Source organism: Lontra canadensis, unplaced genomic scaffold (assembly GCF_010015895.1).
Source record: "Lontra canadensis isolate GAN:19392208 unplaced genomic scaffold, GSC_riverotter_1.0 scaffold3, whole genome shotgun sequence".
NCBI lineage: Eukaryota > Metazoa > Chordata > Mammalia > Carnivora > Mustelidae > Lontra > Lontra canadensis.
Genome location: NW_022630997.1, coordinates 26205520 through 26228535, shown reverse-complemented (window position 1 = coordinate 26228535; position 23016 = coordinate 26205520). Strand labels below are relative to the sequence as shown.

Genomic DNA, 23016 nt, shown 5'->3' with positions numbered 1-23016 from the left:
TAACTGACTGAGCCACCCAGGTATCCCCTAAAGATTTTATTTTTAATTAATCTTTACAGTTAGTATGGGACTCTAACTCACATCCCTGAGATCAAGAGTCACACACTCCACTGACTGGCCAGCCAGGCATCCTGCTTTATTTTCTGTTTTATTCGTTGAATTATTTCTGATTATTTCCTGAAATGAAATGTAAATTATTGGATGCAGTGAGTGAAAAATAGTTCTCTTTCGCTTTTTGTTTTGTTTTGTTTTTTAACTACACCTACCTTTCAAATAATAGGTGGATAGTCATTAGTTATATTAACATTGGTGTTGTGGAACTTTCCTAATTGATAACTGGATATTTAAACTTTTTCTTTTTTTAACCTTCTAGTTTAGAGAAAAAAAATAGGTTGGAAGAGGGAAGGGATTCTTTGAATAAACTTCTATTAATTATATAATCTGAATATATTTGTAATCATGCTTTTTGAAACAAAGTTTAGATAATAAAACTAAGACTCCTTTAATCCTAGGATTAAAGGAGTCTTGTTTTTATTAGCATTCCTGGCAGGTTATATAAATGGACAGAAATAATGAAAATTACTCATATAATTTTTTCTTATTCCTTTATTCAATTTGTCTTTATTATTTTCTTAAGTTTGCTATTTATGTGCACCTTGAGGAAGGCAGTTTTTGGGATTTTTCTTATTTTTAATACTTAGTGACCTGAGGTTGAATTTCATGCATTTATAGATTTATTACCACTGACACCAGTAATAGTTTTGGTTAGGTGTCTGAAATGTGCTCTGCTACAAACCTGGCCATCACCAGAGGCAATAAAATAATCTTTCCTTTTTGCCTCTTTCTAGCAGAAATGGAATTGCTTATAACTCATTATGGTAGTTATTTTTTTAAGGGCCAGAGACAATTTTGGTAAGGCTAGTAGCACAGTCATTCCTGAAGAGCTGGTTTTAAAAAAATACTAGAAGTAGATTTTTGGCTTTGGAAATTTTTGTAGAACACATAACTACTTGAGATTAAAAAAAAAAGTCAAATTGAGATTAAGCCCTTTTTGTTTTTAGGAGGTAAACATTTTGCTTTTGGTTTGAGAGTATTAACACTGAAAATAAATGTTTTGCCAAATAACATTTTTTCTAAATCCCAAGATTTGTGTTTATTAGTATTACAAGTTTAATATTATAAAAAAAGTGTTAATGTTATCCAAAGAGATTGTTTTTCTCCATCCATCCATCCTTGCAATCATTCAGGTACCTATCTGTACGACAGATATTTATTTGGTGCTTCCTATCTGCCAGTACTGTTCTAGCCTTTGAGATGCCACAGTGAACAAGACAAAGCTTCTGTCTGCATGGGATGCAGATTCTATTATGGTTAATAAAAGTGTATTTTAATTTTAGAAGAACTCAAGAAAAGTCAGGTATCTAGATATAGATGTTAGTAGCTTCTAAAATGTTCTCCCTGAATTTTTAGATCTAAATGTTAAAGAAAAAATAATTGAAGACATGCGAATGACCCTGGAAGAACAGGAACAAACTCAGGTGGAGCAGGAGCGAGTGCTCGAGGCTAAGTTAGAGGAAGCTGAAAGACTGGCCATGGGTAAAACAAGACTGCTCAAATATCTCCAGACCTACTTGCCATTTTCTGTATTTCCCTAGATTTCTTTCCTTTTTAAAAGTTTTTTAGTATTTTTTTTTTAAGATTTTATTTATTTATTTGACAGACACACAGTGAGAGAGGGAACACAAGCGGGGGGAGTGGGAGAGGAAGAAGCAGGCTCCCCGCCCACCAGGGAGCCTGATGTGGGGCTCCATCCCAGGACTCTGGGATCATGACCTGCTGAAGGCAGATGCTTAATGACTGAGCCACCCAGGTGGCCCAAGTATTTATAATAATTCATAGTGAAAAAGTATTGGTTTGTTTTTGGAGTGTCCTATCACTTGCTGTTTTCCAGTGTGATGAAAATTGTTTTATCTAGGTAAAATCATGCATAGTAAAGAAGGAATAAGGATACTTTCATAATAACCAGATGGTAACTTACAATGTTTCCCAGACATTAAAAATGAATTTTCAACTAAGTTTCAGCTCTGTCCAGCTTCTTAGTATCATCTTGTATGTTTATCTTGGTAAATACTCTGATTCCATCCTTCAGAATACCATCACAGTTTCTTTGATTTTTTGAGAACTATGTGAGATTTCCTGTATAATGAAGATTGAGATGTGTTTATACTGTATACTCTGAACACTGTTCGGTGAGCTCCTAAGAGGTCCTCATACTTACTCTTCTCTGGGCATTTTATAAGAACTCTTCAAACTGCAGCCCTTGGAATTGTCTCAGTTCTATCTGTGTTTATGTTTTTCTTCTGGGCTCTACTGATTCTTGTCTGTATCTTATGCTGTATGTATCTCTATATGGTATAACTTTTGCATGTACTTTAAAAAATAATTTTATGTTTTCAAATTAGAATTGGAAAAATGGAAGGAAAAGTGCAGTGATCTGGAAGCCAAAAGTAATCAAAGATCAAACAGAGAACTTGAGGATAACACAGATACACTTAGTGAAAAGCTCAGTAAGCTTCAGGATGAGTTACAGGTATGATTTGATGTATGTATGTATCTAGCCATGGTATTTCTTATGAGAGGAGAATTCAGCAAATACTTTAAAATTAATTTAAATATGGGGGAAACATTACCTGGGAAATGTTAACATATAGGTATAAGTTTTCAGTATACATTGAGATGACATTGGGGCGGAAATTCCCAAGATACAAACCACTATTAGTGCCAATGAAAATATAGTGGTCGGGTCTTCTCTTTTATATTCTATATATTTAATTCTTGAATCACTACATCTTATATGTTTGTACCTATTTTTCTACTCCTTAAACTTCTTAGTTCTCAAATTCTGCTATGGAAAAGAGGACTGTTAGGAAGAGTATTTTGTATATAATCATTTTAATTTTCAGTTATAAATTTGGAGAAGAATACAGTTGTGTATCTGGACACTGGAATATACTTGAAACTGTATTATATAAAGGATATTCTGTTTTGCATTTGTATTATTTCCATGTTCAATTCTAAATACTGTATAGAATACAACATATGGAGAAAATATTTTTTAATGGGGTTTACCAAATACCACTTAAAATTTTATATGTTTTATTAAAAGGAACTAGTTTTGAAATTGAAGAAAGCATAATAATGATTTTAAAAAGTTGGCTGCATCTAAATTATTTTCTTAAATTCATGCTATATGTAATCAGATACTGAATAAAAAAATACTTTCTTTTGTTAACTATTAATTATATATTCTAGAATTTACCCTTTCTATTGGGAAAATCCCAAAGCAGAACAAAGTAAATATTCCATTATTTATGAAAAAATATTAGCTATATTGGGAATGTTCATATTAAGGAGTATTGCTTTATTTTATGTTCTTCTCAAATGATTAATCACATAGATTATAAACTTTGTAATTTTGGAATGGATATTACTGATCAGCTATATCCTCAGTCTAGCCATTCCCAGTGTTTCTCAGATTCATGAATGTCCTGTTGCACAAGTTATTTTATACTTGGCATCCCGTCTACCCAGAAATATTTTATTTTTAAAACGATACAATTAGAAATGACCATCACAAACCAAGGCTTTTTCTTTTCTGGCATTAAGAAGGCTTGGGTCTTTATAACTGTTTCAGAAATAGAAGTTGTTTATTTGTTCTTAAGGTCACTGATGAAGGAGAGTCCTTAAATGGTTTATAAAAGAAAGTCCATTTAGAAAAGGAAACAAGCAGTGTTCATTTTATAATCCAAAATGAACTCTGATTTTATCACTGTTTAAGGAAAAACACTTATTTTTAATTTTCAAAAAGGTAAAAAAATGATAGGTTATATGATATGTTTTAAAAATAAATTTGTTGACTGTTGCTTAAGTATTACTTAAGCATGTGATAGTTACTTGTATTATTTTTATATACATAGGAATGTGAACATAAATATAAAGCCGATAGAAAGAAATGGCTAGAAGAAAAAATGATGCTTATCACTCAGGCAAAAGAAGCTGAGAATCTTCGAAACAAAGAGATGAAAAAATTTGCTGAAGACAGAGAGCGTTGTTTAAAACAACAAAATGAAGTGGTTGGTAACAATTGTACTTTATCTTTGATGTATTTCACCAGCTTCGTTCGTTTGTTAAGTTTATCCCTGAGATTTTTACCAGTCTTTACATGGTTGCCTGATTTTCTCGCTCTTTTAAAAGACAGTCTGTTTGTAAGATGACTTTTCTGTCCCAATTTTGAAGTTCACTTAAGTTCTTATTTTAACTTACTTCAGTCCATTTAGCAAGTTGGGAAAATGCCTAATTACATCTTAGTATCTAGATGCAGAGCTTAAACATCTCTTTCTTTTGATTGCTACAGGGTGAACTCTATTATAAAATTTTGCATTGTGAACTGTAGATTCTATTAATATGGTGTATGTTATCTCATAAGCTGATTTTTTTTTTTTAAAGATTTTATTTATTTATTTGACAGAGATCACAAGCAGGCAGAGAGGCAGGAGGAGAGAGAGGGGGAAGCAGGCTCCCTGCTGAGCAGAGAGCCCGATGTGGGGCTCAGTCCCAGGACCCTGGGATCATGACCTGAGCCGAAGGCAGAGGCTTTAACCCACTGAGCCACCCAGGTGCCCCTCATAAGCTGATTTTATCAGGACTTTTAATTAAAAAGTCATTTATGGGTGCCTGGGTGGCTCAGTTGGTTGAGCATCTGACCCTTGGTTTTGGCTCAGGTCATGGTCTTGGGGTCATGAGATCGAGCCCTTTGTTGGTGTCCACAGTAAATATGGAGTCTGCTTGAGATTCTCTCTCCCTCTCCGTCCCTCCCCTAGCTTGTGTTCTTTTCTGTTTCTAAAATAAATTAAAAAAAATTTTTTTTAAGATTTTTATTTATTTATTTGACAGACAGAGATCACAAGTAGGCAGAGAGAGACCGGGGAAGCAGACTCTCCATTGAGCAGGAAGCCTGATGCGGGGCTCGGTCCCAGGACACTAGGATCATGACCTGAGCCGAAGGCAGAGGCTTAATCCACTGAGCCACCCAGGCACCCCTAAAATAAATAAAATCTTAAAAAAAAGTCAACTAAGTAGTTTCTTGAAGACGATAGGTAGAAATACCCCTCAGTTTTTATCTTCAGTAGCTATAGCTCTTAATAGCAATTCTTAGCTTGTTTTTCCTCTCCTGTTTTAATTGACTGCTTAGTCTGTTTGACACCATATGTTGCCAACAGAAAAAAGAAGTTAAAAGTTATTGTTGGTCTTAGGAAAGCTATTGTGCAACACATTGACACTATCTTTAAATGAAAAGCCTCCTTTCAGTAGTAGTAACTTGGCAGTATCACATTGTCATTGCTGGTTATTTTTGTTTATGACAGAATTTTACAGATAATAGCTGAGCTTCCCTTTAATATCTTCAGTAAGTTAAGGGTGATTTTCCCCCTGATTTTTAAAAATAATTTTACCTTTTTATTTTGAAATCATTTTATTTACAGAAAAGTTGCCAAACTAATTCAGAGTTCCTGTGTTTTTACCACTAACTTCTCCTGATGTTAGCACCTCACATCACAATAGTACAATGATCAAAATCAACAAATTAACATTATTGTATTTCTTTTCGCTAAATTGTGTACCATATTAGAATTTCATGGATTTTACCACTGTTATCTTTTTCTGGGTCCAGGGTCTGATCTATAATACTACATTACATTAGTTGTCTTTTTTTTGTTTTTGTTTTTTGTTTTTTTAAGATTTTATTTATTTACTTGAGAGAGAGCTAAAGAGAGAGAGCCTGAGCTGGGGAGAGGGACAGAAGGAGAGGGAGAAGCAGAGTCCCCACTGAACAGAGAGCCCAATGTGGGGCTCGATCCGAGGACCCCAGGACCATGACCTAAGCCAAAGTCAGACGCTTAACTGAGCCACCCAGGTGCTCCCTAGTTGTCATTTCCTTAGATTCTTGACTCTTTTTGTCATAAGCTAAATCATGGAAGACTAATAACTTGTCATTACTACAGCTCTGAAATGGCAACATAGTTCATGTCCCAATTCCACATGATTGAGTATATCTTCAGAAAATGTGTTGAGCATGATTCTCTGATGCTGCATTTGTCTTAACAGGCAAGGTTGCTACTAGTTCCTGCTCCTGTCCCACAGCCCATCATACTTTTCTAGGCAATAGTAAGAGGCAAGAAGTGGAATCAAAACTGTTGGCACTGTCCGTCACTCCAGCACTAACCAGTAATAGAGCTATTTTCTTTTCCCAGTCAGTGATCCCTCTGGCAGCAGTGCTAGCAAGTAAACCTACATTAAGTTGTTTTGTTTTTCTTTTTAAGAGCTAGAGAGCATGATTGAGGGGCAGGGAGGGAGGAACAGGCAAAGAGGGAGAGAATCTGAAGTAGACTCTACACCCCATGAGGAGCCTCATGACCTGAACCAATATCAAGAGTTGGAAGCTTAACTGACTGAGCCCCTAGGTGCCCCATAACCTACTTTCAGTTTTTAATCCTAGAGAAAGCTAGCTTCCTTCTTTCTCCCATATATTTCTTTGCAGTTATACCTAGGATGTATGTCCTGCCATATTAAGGTATAAATTGTTAATTTGTAAAATTGTCACATGTAATGCAGTAAATCACAGTAAATAGAACTAACGGTAATTCCGTGAACTGTTGTAAAGTCAATGTCCACTTAAGTACCACCCATTTCAAGAAATAGAACATTACCAGCCCCCCAGGGGGCTTCTCTTCTATTTCTTTCCTAGTGGTAATAACTATTCTGTCTTAATGTTGTACTTTAGTTTTGGCCAGTTTTGACTTTTATGTAAATGGAATTATGCAGGATGCATTTGTTTGTACCTGGCTTCCTTCAGCATTATGTTTGTGAGAATTACTCATGTCACATATAGCTGGAATTAGTCCATTTTCATTACTGAATATTGCAGCGTATGAATATACCATGGCCTCTTCATTTTAATACTGAGGATATGTGAATTATTTTCTGCTTTGAGATATTACATGTAAATTCTCCTATAAACATTTTTATACATTTCTTTCAGTCACATGTGCATGCATTTCTCTTGCATAGTTAGCTAAGAATGGAAGTGTTGGATGATAGGGTATATGTGTGTCGAACTCTGGTAGAATGTCAGATTGGTTTTCAGAGTAGTTATACCCATTTATACTCTAATTAGTATTAGAGTTGCTGTATATTTTCAAAAATGTGGTATTATTGGTCATTTTTATGGTCAATTTTATGGTTTTAACTGAGTATTAATGAGGTTGAAGATTATAGGGCCCTGTACCTTTTTCTTCTTGGACTATCTGGCTTTTTCTAGTTGATATGTAGGAGCTTCTTACACTTTCTGGATAGGAACCCTCCTATGCTTGTCAGGTGTTGCAAGTACCTTTTTTCAGTTTCTAGTTTACGTTTTATTCCCTTAATGCCTTTTTATGAATTTGAGTTCTTAAATATATTTTAGTTCATTTTCCTGATCTTTTCCTTTATTAACCCTAAAGACATGAAGGTGTTCTTTTACACTCTTTCCTGTATAGGTTTTTACCTTTCATATTTTGATTCTAGTATTGAGTTTTGTGTTGGAGTGAGTTAGGCATCAACACTAATTTTTTAATGTGGATTACTAATTTTCCTGGTAGTACTTATTGACAAAAAAACTTTCCCACTGCTCTGGTACTTTTGTCCAAGGATTGCTTTTTGTAATGGTATGAGATTGGGATTAGGGTTCTTTTTTTTTTTTTTTTTTTCCATTTGGCTGTTGTTCCAGCATTCTTTATTGAAAAGGCTGTCCTTTCCTCCACTGGCTTATTTTGGTGTTATTATTGTAGAATGTCAGTTGACCGTGAGCTTGTAGACCTTCTTTTCTATTCCACTGATCTCTGTTCCTACCAGTATCACATTGTCTTGATTATTATAGTAGGCTTGAAATGACAGTGTATTTGTTCCCACTTTGTTCTTCATTTTCAACATAATTTTGACTATTCTAGATCGTTTGCATTTTCATATAACTTTTACAGAGAGCCTTCCCATTTCCATACACTTGTACTCTCACCTGCCAGGATTTTGATTGAGATTGTTTTGACTTTGTTTAGATCTATTTAGGGAAAACTGACATCTTAACAATATGGAGTCTTTTGATCATTGAGCACAAATTCTTTCTCCATTTATTGATGTATTTTTCTTTCAGCAGTGTTTTGTGGCTTCTCATGTTTAGGTCTGATGCATATTTTCTTTAATTCACCACTATTTCATGGTTTTAGAACTCACTGAAAATGGTACTTCAAATTTTCATTTCTCTATTGTTTGTTCCTATTAATTTTGTCATTTGCTTGATTGTAATTTTACCCTCTAATTTCCAAAATACTGGGGGAAATGCTAGCATTAGTTTAAAAACCATAATTGCTTTTTGAAAAAGTGACCAATAAGCTGATTTTTGGAATGAGGGTAGGATAAGGATGAATACAGCATGTGGGCAGTAAATATGTGAAGGCATTGTATATTTTGTTTTACAAGTAAATATTTTATCTAGCCTTAACTATGTAGTTTGTTCCATGTCTTATTCATAGTTGTGTTATTTCTAGTAAAAATTTCAAAAAATTCTTACTTTCATAATGTTTTCTTTATTTTCTGGTTAGGAAATACTTACAGCACAACTAGCAGAGAAAGATGAGAATCTTCAGAAGTGGCGAGAAGAACGGGATCAACTGGTTGCAGCTTTAGAAGTACAGCTGAAGGAACTGATCTCCAGTAATATCCAGAAAGATAATGAAATTGAACAATTAAGAAAGATCACTTTGGAGCCTCCTAAAACCGTGAGTAGAATCTTATCCTTATCTTTCAATGCCTTTTTTTAATTGAACACAGGAATTTTTCACAATTATTTAATTGATTAACTCTCAGGAGATAAAAAAATAAGTTTCAATAGATCACAGAGGAATCAGAGTTGGAAAAGTTATTTGGGTAGTTATTATGTATGTCATGTTTTCAGAGTTTTATCATTATGATTGATTTGCCAGTAACCAACTGAGAAATAGTACTTCCTCAAATATTTTGGTCATATCTTTCAGGTAGTGTAATTAGAAAATAAACAATTTGTGATTTAGTCCCTCATCTACCTCTCAAATGTGGAAATGTGATTCAACCTGAACTCTTGGTAATATTTAAATACTTGGGCCCACCCTAACAACTATATAGTTGACTATATAAAGATATGAATTGTTTTGAAAATGAATTGTTTTGATAGTGACTCACGATGGTGAGTCATTCAGGAGTTACTTTTGTAATATTACATCAGGGTTGGGAACCCTGCATGGAGAGAGGATTGCATTTCACAGATAGCTACTTCCTGGTATAATCGAATCAGAGTACATCTGAAGCTAGTATTTCCAAAATAAATGATCAATGCTTAAAAATCTGCTGCCTCCAGACAATAGGAAGATAAATGTATGTGCCTGTCTGTCACAAACAAAGACTTCATGATTCTAAGAGGAAGACTGCTAAAAAAAAAGAGGTAGTAGCACGTGGTATAAATAGCACAGACTAGAAACAGAAAAATTAGGTGTGTGTTGCTGTCACTGTGGTTTCGGGATCTTTGGGAAAATTACTTACTACATCTAAACTTCTCTAAAACAGAGATAGTAATGTCTTCCTAATAGAATTGTGAAAATTGAGAACATTTGCAAAACAGCACAGTTTTTACCACAGTGGATGTCAATACATGCTAGTTGTTCCATATTGTAGATTCGGTACAACCTTTTTTATTTGGGTAGGTGACATAAAGGATATATATAACTTCTGCTTTTGATGGCAGTTGTGAGAAGGCAGAATTTTTCAAGTGGTGGAATTGTGGAATTTATCAAGTTTATCAAGGTGGAATGGTGGAATTTATCAAGTTTAAAAATATAATCTGATACTTCTTTATAGATCCCTTAAATAGAGTATAGGAATAGAACGTGCCCTGACTGAGATAAAGGGATGAGGTGTGCAGCAAGAAAAGGTTTAGTTATCAATATGGTCTTTTCTACTCTGATACTGTAATTGCATTCTCAAGACTCCTCAAGTTTTTCGGAATGGTGTTGTCAAAGTGGTTGCTGGAGTTCCAGCACTTCCAACTTAATACAGACCTTAGCCATGGGATTTTACATCTCTAGGTTTTGGTTTCCTCATCTAGAAAGTAGGAATGATGATTCTTGCCAAATCTAGCTGAGAGAGTTGGAATGAAAGTAAAATGAGAGAATACACTTAAAATTTTGAAAATTGAAAGTAGTCTTTTAGATTTCTCTTTCAATCAGGCCCAGAGGCTGGCAAGTTTCCTAGCCTTTCCTAAGTTTCTGAGAATGAGAGGAGGAAGTCTTTCATTACTTCCGTGATTTAATCCACCCAAATCTTGATTTTCTTTTCTTTAGGTGAAGTGTTTTAATACATATTTGGTTACAATGGCTTGTTTTAATATTTCTTAGGAAGAACAAAATGTCGATATCAAGCCTACACATATGAGTTCAATGGATCCTGGCAGAGTTGAAACGGAACCTCAGTCAACAAGTTTTGAAGTTTCTAGGAATGAGGTAGAGGTGGGCATTTGATGACACAGTCCACTTTTTACCCTCTTTACAGTGACTGTTAATTAGTAAATAACACTTGCAAGTTTAATCAGTTGTTGTAAGTATCTTGCTGTGCAGTTAGGTGTATGTGCTCTTGGCTTTGGGAAGGAAAACCTAAAGCCTTTTGAGAAGTGAAATTCTTTTGGAAGATTAGATCTCCAAATGGTATTAATCTCTTCTCAAAATGATACTTATTGCAAACAACAGATCTGTTATTATAAACAAACTTGATGGTCAGAAATAGGAAATCCTACAAAAGATAAAACATGGATGATGTCCTCATAAGATGTCCTTTTAATATGCATTCTATTCGGTATTTTTTTTTTTTTTAAATCGTACCCATTTAATAACTTTGTCACCATATCTCAGTAATTCACGGTGAGTTTCCTTAATCTGTAGTGGGCTTAGGGTTCTATGAATCACTTTGGATAATAGATAGAGTCTTAGATTACATATGAAATAGATAAAAATTCTATGTCACTTAAAGTTTTAAAGACAAAATTCCTTTTTTGCATTTGTTTTTTAAACACATTTGCAAGTTTTCAGTGTTGGTTGGGAACATTGCTAAATACTGAGAGTACAAACATAAGGCATGATCGCCATCCTCAAGGAGTAAAGAATGTAGTAAGACAGATGCCTAAATGACTACTTGTTTGACTTCCTTTTGTGGGCCAAGAGTCATGAAGAGTGCTAATATGGAGGATATGATGAATTTTGCCTGAGTGGTTGTGGATGTGGATTAGAGAAGCTAACACCATAGTGGGTCTTGAGGTAAATAGATTTTACCGAGCTATGAACAGGAAGAGAGGGGTATCTTAAGCTGGAGAAATAGCAGGAGCCATTTCTTTTCTCTTGCCCTTTCTTTGATAGTTTTTGGTGGAATTTCAGATAATTAGCATTGGCCTTAGAGACTAAGATCATATCATTTGAAGAAAAGTTTGAAGTTAATTCATAAACAAGATTAATCTTGATTGCAAAGGCAGTTATATATGGAACATTTCTTTATAAATTTATATATAAACTTATGTATGTTTATACAACTATATATATGTATACATAAATTTATGTCTTAAACCTCCTGATTCCAATTCTTACTACGAATTCCAAAAGTTACTGTGTATTCTGGGGAATGGTTTTGTTATGCTGGTTTGTATATTTTTCTTGCCTTTATGAAATCAATATGCTCTGTTTTGCTTAAAGTCTAAAATGATTCACTCATAGAGCTAATAGTTGATTTCTGGGAGCTCAGCTGGACCTATATGTGGCCTCTCCGTGTGGCTTGGGCTTCTCACAGCACAGTGGCTGCATTCTGAATGAGGCATTTTGAAGGGGGAGTGAAAATAACTTTTCAGAGGACAGGATGATTGAATTCTTATGATTGAGCCTTAGAACGACAATGTTATTTCCACCACATCCTGTTGGCCGTGGAAGTCATTAAGGACCACTCAGATTCAAGGAAGGGGAATGAGACTCCATTTCTCAATGGGAAGAGTAACAAAGAATTAGAAGCCAATTTAATCTACCTTAACTAGGGTGCTTATTAAAAATCCTAGACTCTTTCCTAGGAGATTGCTGATTTAGTAGGTTTGTGATGCAGGACGTCCCATAATTTATTCTTCATGGTAACCCTGGAAGTAGGTAAGCCTTCTTCAACAAGAGAAAAGAAAAAAAGTGAAGAGATTAAGGAACCTTCTCAAAGTAACCCAGAGTAAGAGGTGAGCAGAACTAGTATTCAAACCAGTCATCCCTGACTCCAATAGCAGTGCTCGCCCACATCATGGGGCCTGCCTCCTAGGGCCAGGACTAAGAGGTAGGTGGGACTGGTGAGGCTCTTTGTCCTGGGTGCAAAATAAAAATGGAGTACCAACAAACTCAGTAGTAGGTTTGTGGTAGGGTCCAAGAATCTTCTAAACAAATTGTCTAAATTATCCTTATGATCATACAAGTTTGGGAAATACTGATCTCTGTTTCCTTGGATTTTAACATATCATGTATAAACCTGGAGAGGGTAGATCATAACTTCATCTTTCTGTCCTTGCTGTGGTTAATTTGACCCAGCACTCTTTTAATCTTTTCTAATTCATTGTCTCTGATAGGTATTTGAAAGAGTTAATTCTTGGTGATTCATGAATTCATATTCTGCAAATAAGATTTGTTTTTCTTTTTAATTCTGTTGTAGGATGGCTCTGTAGTTCTTGACTCTTGTGAAGTGTCAACAGAAAATAATCAAACCACTCGATTTCCAAAACCTGAGTTAGAGATTCAATTTACACCTTTACGGCCAAACAAAATGGCAGTGAAACACCCTGGTTGCACTTTACCCGTGACGGTTAAGATTCCCAAGGCCCGGAAGAGGAAGAGTAATGAAATGGAGGAGGTAAGTACTTAACTAATGAGTAAATTTAACAAGCAAAACTTAAGCTTAGTTATTATACATAATTAAACTTTCATACTGCCCTCTTGTTCATAAGCACTGTTATTGGAGACCAAAATCATAATTTGTGGCATATTTTGTACTCCTTAAGAATATTATTGTGGGGCACCTTAATGGTTCCATCGTTAAGTGGCTGCCTTTGGTGCATGCATGATCCCAGGGTTCTGGGATCAAGCCCCGCAGTGGGCTTCCTGCTCATCAGGAAGCCTGCCTCTCCCTCTTTCACTCCCCCTGCTTGTGTTCCCTCTCTCGCTGTCTCTCTCTCTCTGTCATATAAATAAATAAAATCTTGAAAAAAAAGAATATTATTGTAGTTGAATAGTCCTTAAGCAAAAAGCTTAGGGTTATTAAAACTTAGCCTTTGTTTCATTGAAGCTGTGATAGGTTGATCAGTGGTAGATTTCAGTGGAAAGCTATTTCAGTATACCAGTCCTGTTCAAACTTAGTGACTTTTCCCTCTAGTGGAAGAGAAAAGGGTTGATATATTACAGAAACCAAATGGCTAAATTGCTCGAGTATAATCTTTGTTATTTAACTAAAATCTAGTTCCCTATGGTTATAGTAGATTTTGGAAGAGAGAGTTTTTCTATCAGCTGGTGTATTAAAATGTGGACCTCTGTTTAGTGGTAGGATACAAACTCTTTACTACTTTGTACTGTAGCTCTCTAATTGTAGGGTTAGCAAATCTTCTGCTGTATCCTAGTCAAGCAGGTTTGGCCGGTCACATAAACTTTCTCATTCTCAGTTTACCCCTTTTGGAAATAAAGGATTAGAGATAATATTTTTAAAATGCTTAGCTTTTGTTCCACATTTGGTGGATACATAATAAATGGTAATATTTATTTTAAAAAGTAACTTGTTTTAAATTTAAAGCTAATTATAAACTCTCTAGCACAATAACTTTTCTTCAACTTTTTTTTTTCTACCTCTTTAAAGAATAGTATATTTTCAAGCTGGTGGAAGAGCAGAAATAATATTAACCATACTCCTGAGGCTCTCTGTCAGGTAATAAATTTGCCAAATGAAATTTGTTTAGCATCTTTCCTGCTACACCTAGAATACTTCAGTGCTTGTTTAGTAGAGCCTTTTTAACTTTTATTCAATATTTATTTAATTTATATTTAATAAATTTTAGATAACATTAAAATAGTATTTTAATTTCATTATGATCTATTTTGACTTTTCCTTGATTCATTTTTTTCAAGGGAAAAGGAAAAATTGATTGTGTATTCAGGGATTTGAAAACCCATTATTTTATTCATTTTACTGTTGGTATATACTCCCCAAGTGTTTTTCAGAATAGATATCCAGATTGGTGTAGATAAATCGTGTAGAAACTTAAGGTTTTTCCTGATTTTACTAGCTCTTCACTGCTCTAGTAAACCGAGTGTTGTAAGGTCCTCATGACAACCACTTGTGTAGTGCTCTGTACGTTCTAACCCAGGGAAGACTCTAGAGCCCTCTTCATTGCACACTGCAAGTATGATGCATTACTACTGTGCGTTTGTTTCCCATTGATGCCGTCTGTCTTTCCCCTTTCAGGAAGTCCACTTCTTATTACCCTTATGACTTTTGCTTTGTAACTTGAATTCTGAGGTTCAGTCATAATCTTTTCTTTGTTTCTTTTCTTGCCTTTTTTTTTCCCCTTTTATGTTTATAATCTTTGGTACAACTACGATTTGTATGAGTTTGATTCAGTTAATATACTACAAGAGACTTTGTCCTAAGAGAAGTTATATGGGAGAAAAAAAGTAATATGTCATACATATTTAGTAGGGAAGATAGATTATATTTCTTGATTTTAACATTTTAAGATTTTTACTTATTCTTGTTCTGTTTTGTTTTTGATGCTGCCAGATTTCAATAAGAGATCTTAAACATAGAGACTCTGCATGATTTGGGAGTCGGAGAAAGAGTAGATATATTGCTATATTCTAGAAATGGGGTTCAAATAAAAGATGGTATCCCTTCTACTATTTCTTATTTAGCTTATGTAATTTCATTATTTATGATGTGTGTGAAAAATTCATACCTTCAGTCATGTTCCCATATATGTGTGTATTAAATCCTCACATTGTACATCTTAAACTTACCTATGTTATATGTCAGTAATACCTCAATGAAGTTGGGAGAAAAAGTCATACCTTCGGTCAGGGTTTCTCAATTTCAGCATGATTGATATTGGGTTTATACACCTCTGTTTTGGAAAGCTCTCCTATGCATTTATAAGGGTATTTAGGAGCATTGCTGGCCTCTACTACTAGTTGCCAGTAAACACCTTCCTACCCCAGCAATGACAACCCAGAATATCTCCAGACGTTGTCAGTGTCTCCTAGGGTCAAAATCACCCTTGGTTAAAAACCATCATCTTGGGATGCCTGGGTGGCTCAGTGGGTTAAGCCTCTGCCTTTGGCTTAGGTCATGATCTCAGGGTCCTGGGATCAAGCCCCCATTGGCTCTCTGCTCAGCCGGGAGCCAGCTTCCCTCCTCTCTCTGCCTGCTGCTCTGCCTACTTATGATCTCTCTCTCTCTCTGTCAAATAAATAAATAAAATATTCAAAAGAAAAAAAAATCATCTTTTTTAAAAGCCTAGACAAAGAAAATATTGTTAGGAATTAACTAGTACTGAAATTCATTTTTTAGGACTTGGTGAAATGTGAAAATAAGAAGAATGCTACACCCAGACCTAATCTGAAGTCTCCTGTTTCTGAGCATAGAAATTCTTCTGTCAAAAAGGAACAAAAGGTTTGTCTTTTAATGTGTTCAGAATTGACCATTTTCTTAACTTATATTTATAAAGTAGAATATAAAAATAAAGATGTAAAAATTGATCAGTAATTACTCAGAAATCCACTTTTGTCCAGTTATAACTCATTTTTATTCCATTTCTTATTCATCTAATTTGGCTTAGGGTATAACCTTTAGCATTGGGCCAGCAGCAGGCCCTTCAATACTTCTGAGTCAGCCTGTCACACCCATCTTGCTATGCCTTGGTTCTTTTATCCTCCTCTCATTTACTTAATCCCAAGTTCCTTGCCTGTGAATTTGTGGCCTCTTTTAATTCAGCTATGGTTACAACTGTTTCCTTTTAACATTTCTCATTGACAGTAACAAAAAATATTTGTTTTTTAGGTTTCCACACGTCCGTCATCTAAGAAAACATACTCTTTACGGAGTCAGGCATCCACAGTTAATACAAATGTGACCACTAAGAAAAAAGAAGGAACACTACAGAAATTTGGAGACTTCTTACAACATTCTCCAACAATTCTTCAATCAAAAGGTTTGCAGAAAACTAAATGACCTTTTATGTTAGATGTTTTCTAATATCTGACTAGTGTGTAAACTCAACAACAGTGATTACCATTGTTCGAACATTGTCTTATTTTGATTACTATGGGAGAGTGTGAGAGGCTGTGATGCTTAGACGTTCACTGGAGTGGAAGAGAACTAACCATATGTGAGTACAGTTGAGCCTTGAGCAACACGGGTTTGAACAGCACAGGTCGACGTATATGTGGATGGTTTTTGTTTTCTTTTGTTTTTAGAGGTGGGGGCAGAGGGAGAGGGAAAGAGAATCCCAAGCAGGCTCCATGTCCAGCGTGGAGCCCGACAGAAGGCTTAATCTCTCAGCCCTGAAATCATGACCTGAGCCAGAATCAAGATTCAAAGGCCTGAGTCACACAGGTGCCCCACGGATGTTTTTTGATAAGTACACTACTGTAAATATATTTTCTCTTACTTATGATTTTCTCAATAACATTTTGTTTTCTCTAGTTTATTGTTAGAATTCAATATATAATACATACAAAATGTGTGTTAATCAGTAAGAGTTGTGATCAATGGTAGGCTATTAGTAGTTAAATTTTTGGAGAGTCAAAAGTTGAACTCAGAGTTTTGACATTATGCAGGGGTCAGCACCCCAAAGCTCTGTGTTGTTCAAGGATCAAATTAATTCAAAGCGGCTTGCTTAATGTACTTACAGGGTTCAAACAAAGTGCTGTGGTAATATTGGAGGGAAGAGAGCTATTTTGATTCAGAGGCTAAGGGAAAATTTTAATTTTTGAAAGAGATGGGATTAACTTGGGTATTGAAATCCTGGCAGGATTACACCCTCTAGAGGTAACCACTATATTATGGTATATATTCTTATAGTATTTTTTTCTATGCATTGACAAACATTATCAATTCATATATATCAAAAATATGTATTTCTGTAAATATCTATTGGGTTTAGTTGCTTCATGCTTTTTTCTTTATAATATAACATTAACCTTATTAACTACCTATGTATAAACACTATACTAAGATCTATACTTTTTCTGTACACATACACATAAACACAAACATACATGTATATGTACACACATACACCCACATACACACATCTGCTGTAGGGGAACAGTTTTAACAGAGGCATAGTACCAGGAGAGTGTAGAGCATATGCAGGCACTTTGGGGGTAACAGTACATATCTGACATGGAGAGTGTGGAGAGAGCATTGGGGAAAGGGGCAGACAGTAGAGTAGATTTTCAGGAGATTGCCTCAGTGGTAGCACTTGGATAAATTAGAGACTAGAAGTGAGGAGAATGGGGAAGGAAAGGAACTAAAGCAGGGGATAGTAGAAGTCTGAAAACACTTTTCTGTAAAAACTTAACACTGAGGTCCCCAAACTTTCTTCGTTCACAGTGCCCTTAATGTCTCAGTGAGTGATATTTTTGTTTTGTTTTCATTGTTCCCCTGTACCCAGAGAAACACCAAATATTTTATCCATTAGTACTAAGGCCAAACAACCACTGAAAACTCAGCTTCTGAAAATCAGGGTTGCAAAGATACATCATCATCGAAAGGAATGTAATATGTTATCATTTGAAACTATGAATTATCTTGAGCTATTGTGTGTCACTGTTTTCTTTGAATATTTAAAATATTTCAAGATGCTCTTGTGAGTTGGCTCTAGTCTTAGTGCACAGCTTGGGAACTTCAGACTTACCAGACCCCATTTGTATATATTTTTCAAAAAATATGTACTTTTTTAAAAGGTGTAATTAGTATAAACATAGAAGGGACAAACGGCAAACTGTTAAATGTCTGAATGTGGAGAGGCAGGACTTGTTATTTTAGATCCACAAGTATTTTATTTAAATTATATTGATTAGCACTTACATAGTAAAAGAAAATAGGTTTTCAAGGACAGGGAAGTACCCATATGGTAATTGACTGCCTTATTTGGTTGACTCAGCTCTATAACCTCTTCCCTTCCTGTATACCTGGTGTGGGTCTTTTTTTTGTTTTGTTTTGTTTTTTTTTTTTTTTCATTTCATTTATTTACTTGACAGACAGAAGAGAGGGAACACAAGCAGGGGGAGTGGGAGAGGGAGAAGCAGGCTTCCAGTTTAACAGGAAGCCCAATGTAGGGCTTAATCTCAGGACCCTGGGATCATGACCTGAGCTGAAGGCAGACACAAGGATTGAGCTACCTAGGCGCCTGTTTTTTTTGCTGCTGTTGTTATTGTTGTTTGTTTGTTCTTTTGTTTTGTTACGTTTATTTATTTAATCTCTGTACCCAGCATGGGGCTTGAACTCACAACCCGGAGATCTAGAGTCAAATGCTTTTCTGGCTGGGCCAACCAGGTGCCCCTAGTGTGGATTTTTTAAAAGTTATTTCTAGGAGTAGAAGATACCCCTATTTTGCATTATAACTACACTGTGTCTGTTGTTGATCACTTGGAAATGTAGGGGGAAAAAACAGATATTAATTTTAAAAATCTGTTCTAGATAATCACCGTTATTTCATTCCTTCATTCACTGGTTTTCCAACTTTTTCCTCTTACCTATCTCTTGTCCATCCAGTGTGTGGCCGCCCGTGATCTTTTCAAAGTGCAAATTGAATTAGTTAAGCTATGATTTTTGTTTTCTGACTTTTTGCACTACAGTATAAGCTTCATAAGTGCAGCGTGTCTGTATGGTTCCCATTCTCAGCTCTTAGTATCGGGCTGGCACACTGTAATGAGGAGTTTGGTGGTACTGGCCAAAATCTTCTTTTTAGGCTGACCATAGGCATTTACAAAGGCTTTACCTGTTAGGCCTCATGGGGAAAACTGCCCTCTCCACAGCAAAGGTGAGCAGTTTCTGAAAGGAGCCAAGGACTCAGGACCCTGGCCAGCAATGCCCTGGTGCATATCTGTAGTTCTAGCTCTTCATTGAGAGCCTCTTTACCAGGGCCCTTCAGCAGAGAAATTCCTCAGGCACTTCTGCCTAAGACCTTCTTATGGCAGGAAAGGGGAGAGAAGCTTGAAGACACTTTCTCCTCTGACTTTACTTTTCCATTCGTAGCCCTTCCTCTGGCCTCCAGTCCCAAGATCCATAAAACTTCTGTGCAAGAGCTTTTTGTTCAGTGCTCCCTTGGCAGGGGGTGACCTCCCAGTTCTGTTCTGATCTTCCTGACCTGGACCACACGTGGGGAAAGACAGAAGGTGGGGGTGGGAGTTGGCACTTTCTCACGTTTTGCCTCTTGCTTATTCTATTATTGCAGTAAGTAGTTAAAGGTTTAAGTGTTACTTTCATTGTGGCTTATTGACTTAATTGGCTGCTCTGACATTGGGCAGCTCAGGTCTTTCAAGGACAAATTAACACTTTACAAGTAGATTTCAATTTAGCATATTTCCTTCAATATTTTTTCTATTTAAAAAAATATACTTGATACTATATGTACAAGGATTTTCTACCCAGGAGGTTTCCCAGATGGAAATATGTTTTCTATTAAAATTAATACGTACCTGTTGAAAGACAAATGTACAAAGTAAGAATTGAAAATTTTTATTCCACTTCCCAGAAGCAATCAACTATTAAGAATTTGATTTACTCTATGTGTGTGTGTATGTGTGTATTAGTGATAAGCAAAGGGCTTACAATTCTAAACTACTTTCACTTAACGTTTATTGTGGATATCTTTACATATGCGTACTGCTTCATGGTCCAGGCTTTTTTGCATAACAGCATGAGCCTTTCCAAGTCATTAAAAACACCTGAATTTTATTGGCTGTACTCTAATTTACCAGACCTTTTTTGACATTAGCCAAATGATGTTTTGTTTTTTTGTTTTTGCTGTTCATCATTATTCATGTGTTTATGAGACAGTTAATTTTTTTCTTTGTGAGTTGACTAGTCATGTCCTTTCACAGTGCTTTTTCTCTTTAATTTGGTATGTTTTTCTTTATTAAGGATCATACCTTTTCAGTTAGAAAGTTATTTGTTTCAGGATTTAAATAATTTATATATATATATATATATATATATATACACACACACATACACACGTATACACACACACATACACTTTTTTTTTTTTTAGATCCAAACAAGATTTTTAAATTTTTTTAAATTAACATTTAATGTATTATTTGCCACAAGGGTACAGGTCTGTGAATCATCAGGCTTACACATTTCACAGCATTCACCATAGCAGATACCCTCCCCAGTGTCCATCACCCAGCCACCGTATCTCTAACCGCCCCACCCCCCAGCAACCTTCAGTTTGTTTTATGAGATTAAGAGTCTCTTATGGTTTGTCTCCCTCCTGATCCCATCTTGTTCCATTTTTTCCTTCACAGCAAAGAAGATAATTGAAACAATGAGCTCTTCAAAGCTCTCAAATGTAGAAGTAAGTAAAGAAAATATGTCTCGACCAAAACGGGCCAAACGGAAATTATACACAAATGAAATTTCATCTCCTATTGATATATCTGGGCAAGTGGTAAGCTACTCTTTTTGGCTTTCTTAAAAATAAAACTGTTCATGTTCTTTTTAATTTGGGAGTATTCATAACAATCTGAATTTTATAATGGTTTGAATTTTTATTCTTTAGATCAGATCTCTTGGAGTATGCTTTAAATGTTATACTTTTGCTATCTGATGTGTTAACTTTATAATAATTGTAAGTAGTGCATTAATGTATACAAGTGTCACCTATTTACATTTGTAAATTAATCAGAGAAATTTTAATCCCATCAATAGAATTATCACTGTTCAGTCATTTATTTGCTTCTAACAGCTATTTTTTTTTTGTTGTTAACTTTGTTACAAGAGTTGTACAAATCTGGCCTAAGTGGGCCTGGTAAAAATATAGAATTGACATTCAGTCATTTCCTCCCACCTTTCCTCTAAGCCTTCCAGGTTCTTTTAAGAAAAGACTGTAGTTTGTCATCCTGACTCGATGACTCATCTCTTCACTCAGTACAATCTGTGCTATTACAGGGAAAGTTCTGATTTTCCATCATGCTTGCATTTGCCTAGTGGTTGAAAGGGATGGTAGAAAAGTAATTTAAGGAGAAGCCTTCAACAGGAAGTGGCTCAGAGAAATCAGGGCAGAGACCTTTTGCAACAGTAGATATCAGATACCAGACACTGGAAGGCAGGTGGTAAAGAATTAGGGCCAATAGGAAATACTATTCTCTTGGTCACTTTTCACTATCTGTCTGATTAATGTATAATTTCTTCCCTTGACCGAAGTTCTTTCTTTTCTTAGTTGCAATATAATGCTCTTTCTATTCTTCTAAGTTATATACAGTAGTCCCTTCTTAGTATATGTGCTGCTGAAGCGAGCACTATAGTAGTCCCTTCTTATCCTTGGTTTTGCTTTCCATGGTTTCTGTGTCCTGTGGTCTTCATGGTCTGGAAGCAGATGATCCTCCTTCTGATATATTTCAGAAGATCAGTAATAGCCTAGCACTATGTCACAGTGCCTCCACGTCATTCACCTTACTTCATCTCATCACATAGGCGTTTTATCATTTCTCATCATAAGAAGAAGATGGGAGACTACAGTAGATAAAATACTTAGAAGAGACATACAACATTGACATAACCTACTGTAGTATGTTGTTATAATTGTTAGTGAATTGTTGTTAATACAATAATGTGCCTAACTCATAAGTTATACTGTATCATAGGTATGTATATATAGGAAAAAACAATAAACGTAGGGTTTGGTACTATCCTTGGTTTCAGGCATCCACTTGTAACCTAGGCCTCACAGATAAGGGGGGATTTTTGTACTTGTTGCTGTGAAAGGTTTTTTCTTAAACAGTATTTGAGGTACTTGCCTCCAAATATTTCAGTAATTACTTCAAGCTATATATGTCCTGAAATCAGTATAGAGTGTAGATTATTTTAATCCTATGTTAGGTAGTGTTGGAAGAATCATTACAAAATCTATTACTTTAGATAATGCTTTTTAATAGATTAGTATACTTATAGTCTAAAGGGACAAAAACATTGTACCTGTTATTTCAATTATTAAACACATGAATAGATCTTACTAAATTATAAATAACATTTTATTTATAAAAATATTATGAAATTGTTAATTTCAGATTTTGATGGACCATAAAGTAAAGGAAAGTGATCATCAGATTCTCAAACGACGACTCCGAACTAAAACAGCTAAATAAATCACTTATGGAAAATGTTTTAATACAGGTTTTATGTTCATAATCATTGTAACTTGAGTCCTGACTTTTCAAAGATAATTGTATATATTATAATGCATTAATTCCTGTGTATACATTGCTATTTTATACATAGTATAATTTTAATTCAATAAAGACAATAAACAGCACCATTTGTCTACTTTTCTAAGACTTGTTATAATAGTTTCCTTTTCTTTTTCTTTTTTTAAGTATAGTTGACACACAATGTTACATTAGTTTCAGGTATACAACTTAGTGATTTGACAAGTTTATACATTATGCTATATAAAAACTCTGTTCATTTTCCTTTTATCCTAGGCATAGGATCAGTGAAGATCCTAGGAAGGATGCTGTTTTTTTGTTTTGTTTTTTTTACATATATCATAGGTCACATATTTGGATTACTGTATTTAACAGTGTCTTATGAATTGTTTTTACTTCATTTGTTAGGAAATAC

At 35.1% G+C, this 23016-nt stretch overlaps 1 protein-coding gene across 7 annotated transcripts in view; it reads left to right on the top strand.

The window, feature by feature from the left end:
* Positions 1–22703, top strand: part of KIF20B (kinesin family member 20B) — a 75841-nt gene extending 53138 nt beyond the window's left edge. For 4 of the 7 annotated variants that reach the window (XM_032836767.1, XM_032836786.1, XM_032836747.1 and 1 more), the window contains exons 23-33: positions 1471–1596; positions 2463–2590; positions 3978–4133; positions 8691–8867; positions 10515–10625; positions 12835–13032; positions 14026–14094; positions 15733–15834; positions 16222–16372; positions 20703–20845; positions 22464–22703. In XM_032836767.1, coding sequence (XP_032692658.1) covers positions 1471–1596; positions 2463–2590; positions 3978–4133; positions 8691–8867; positions 10515–10625; positions 12835–13032; positions 14026–14094; positions 15733–15834; positions 16222–16372; positions 20703–20845; positions 22464–22541 — 1439 coding nt within the window. In that variant the 3' untranslated portion in view covers positions 22542–22703. The remainder of the gene's footprint in view (positions 1–1470; positions 1597–2462; positions 2591–3977; positions 4134–8690; positions 8868–10514; positions 10626–12834; positions 13033–14025; positions 14095–15732; positions 15835–16221; positions 16373–20702; positions 20846–22463) is intronic. The other 3 variants (XM_032836795.1, XM_032836776.1, XM_032836764.1) reach the window with 2 other exon arrangements.
* The last annotated feature ends 313 nt before the right edge of the window (positions 22704–23016 follow it).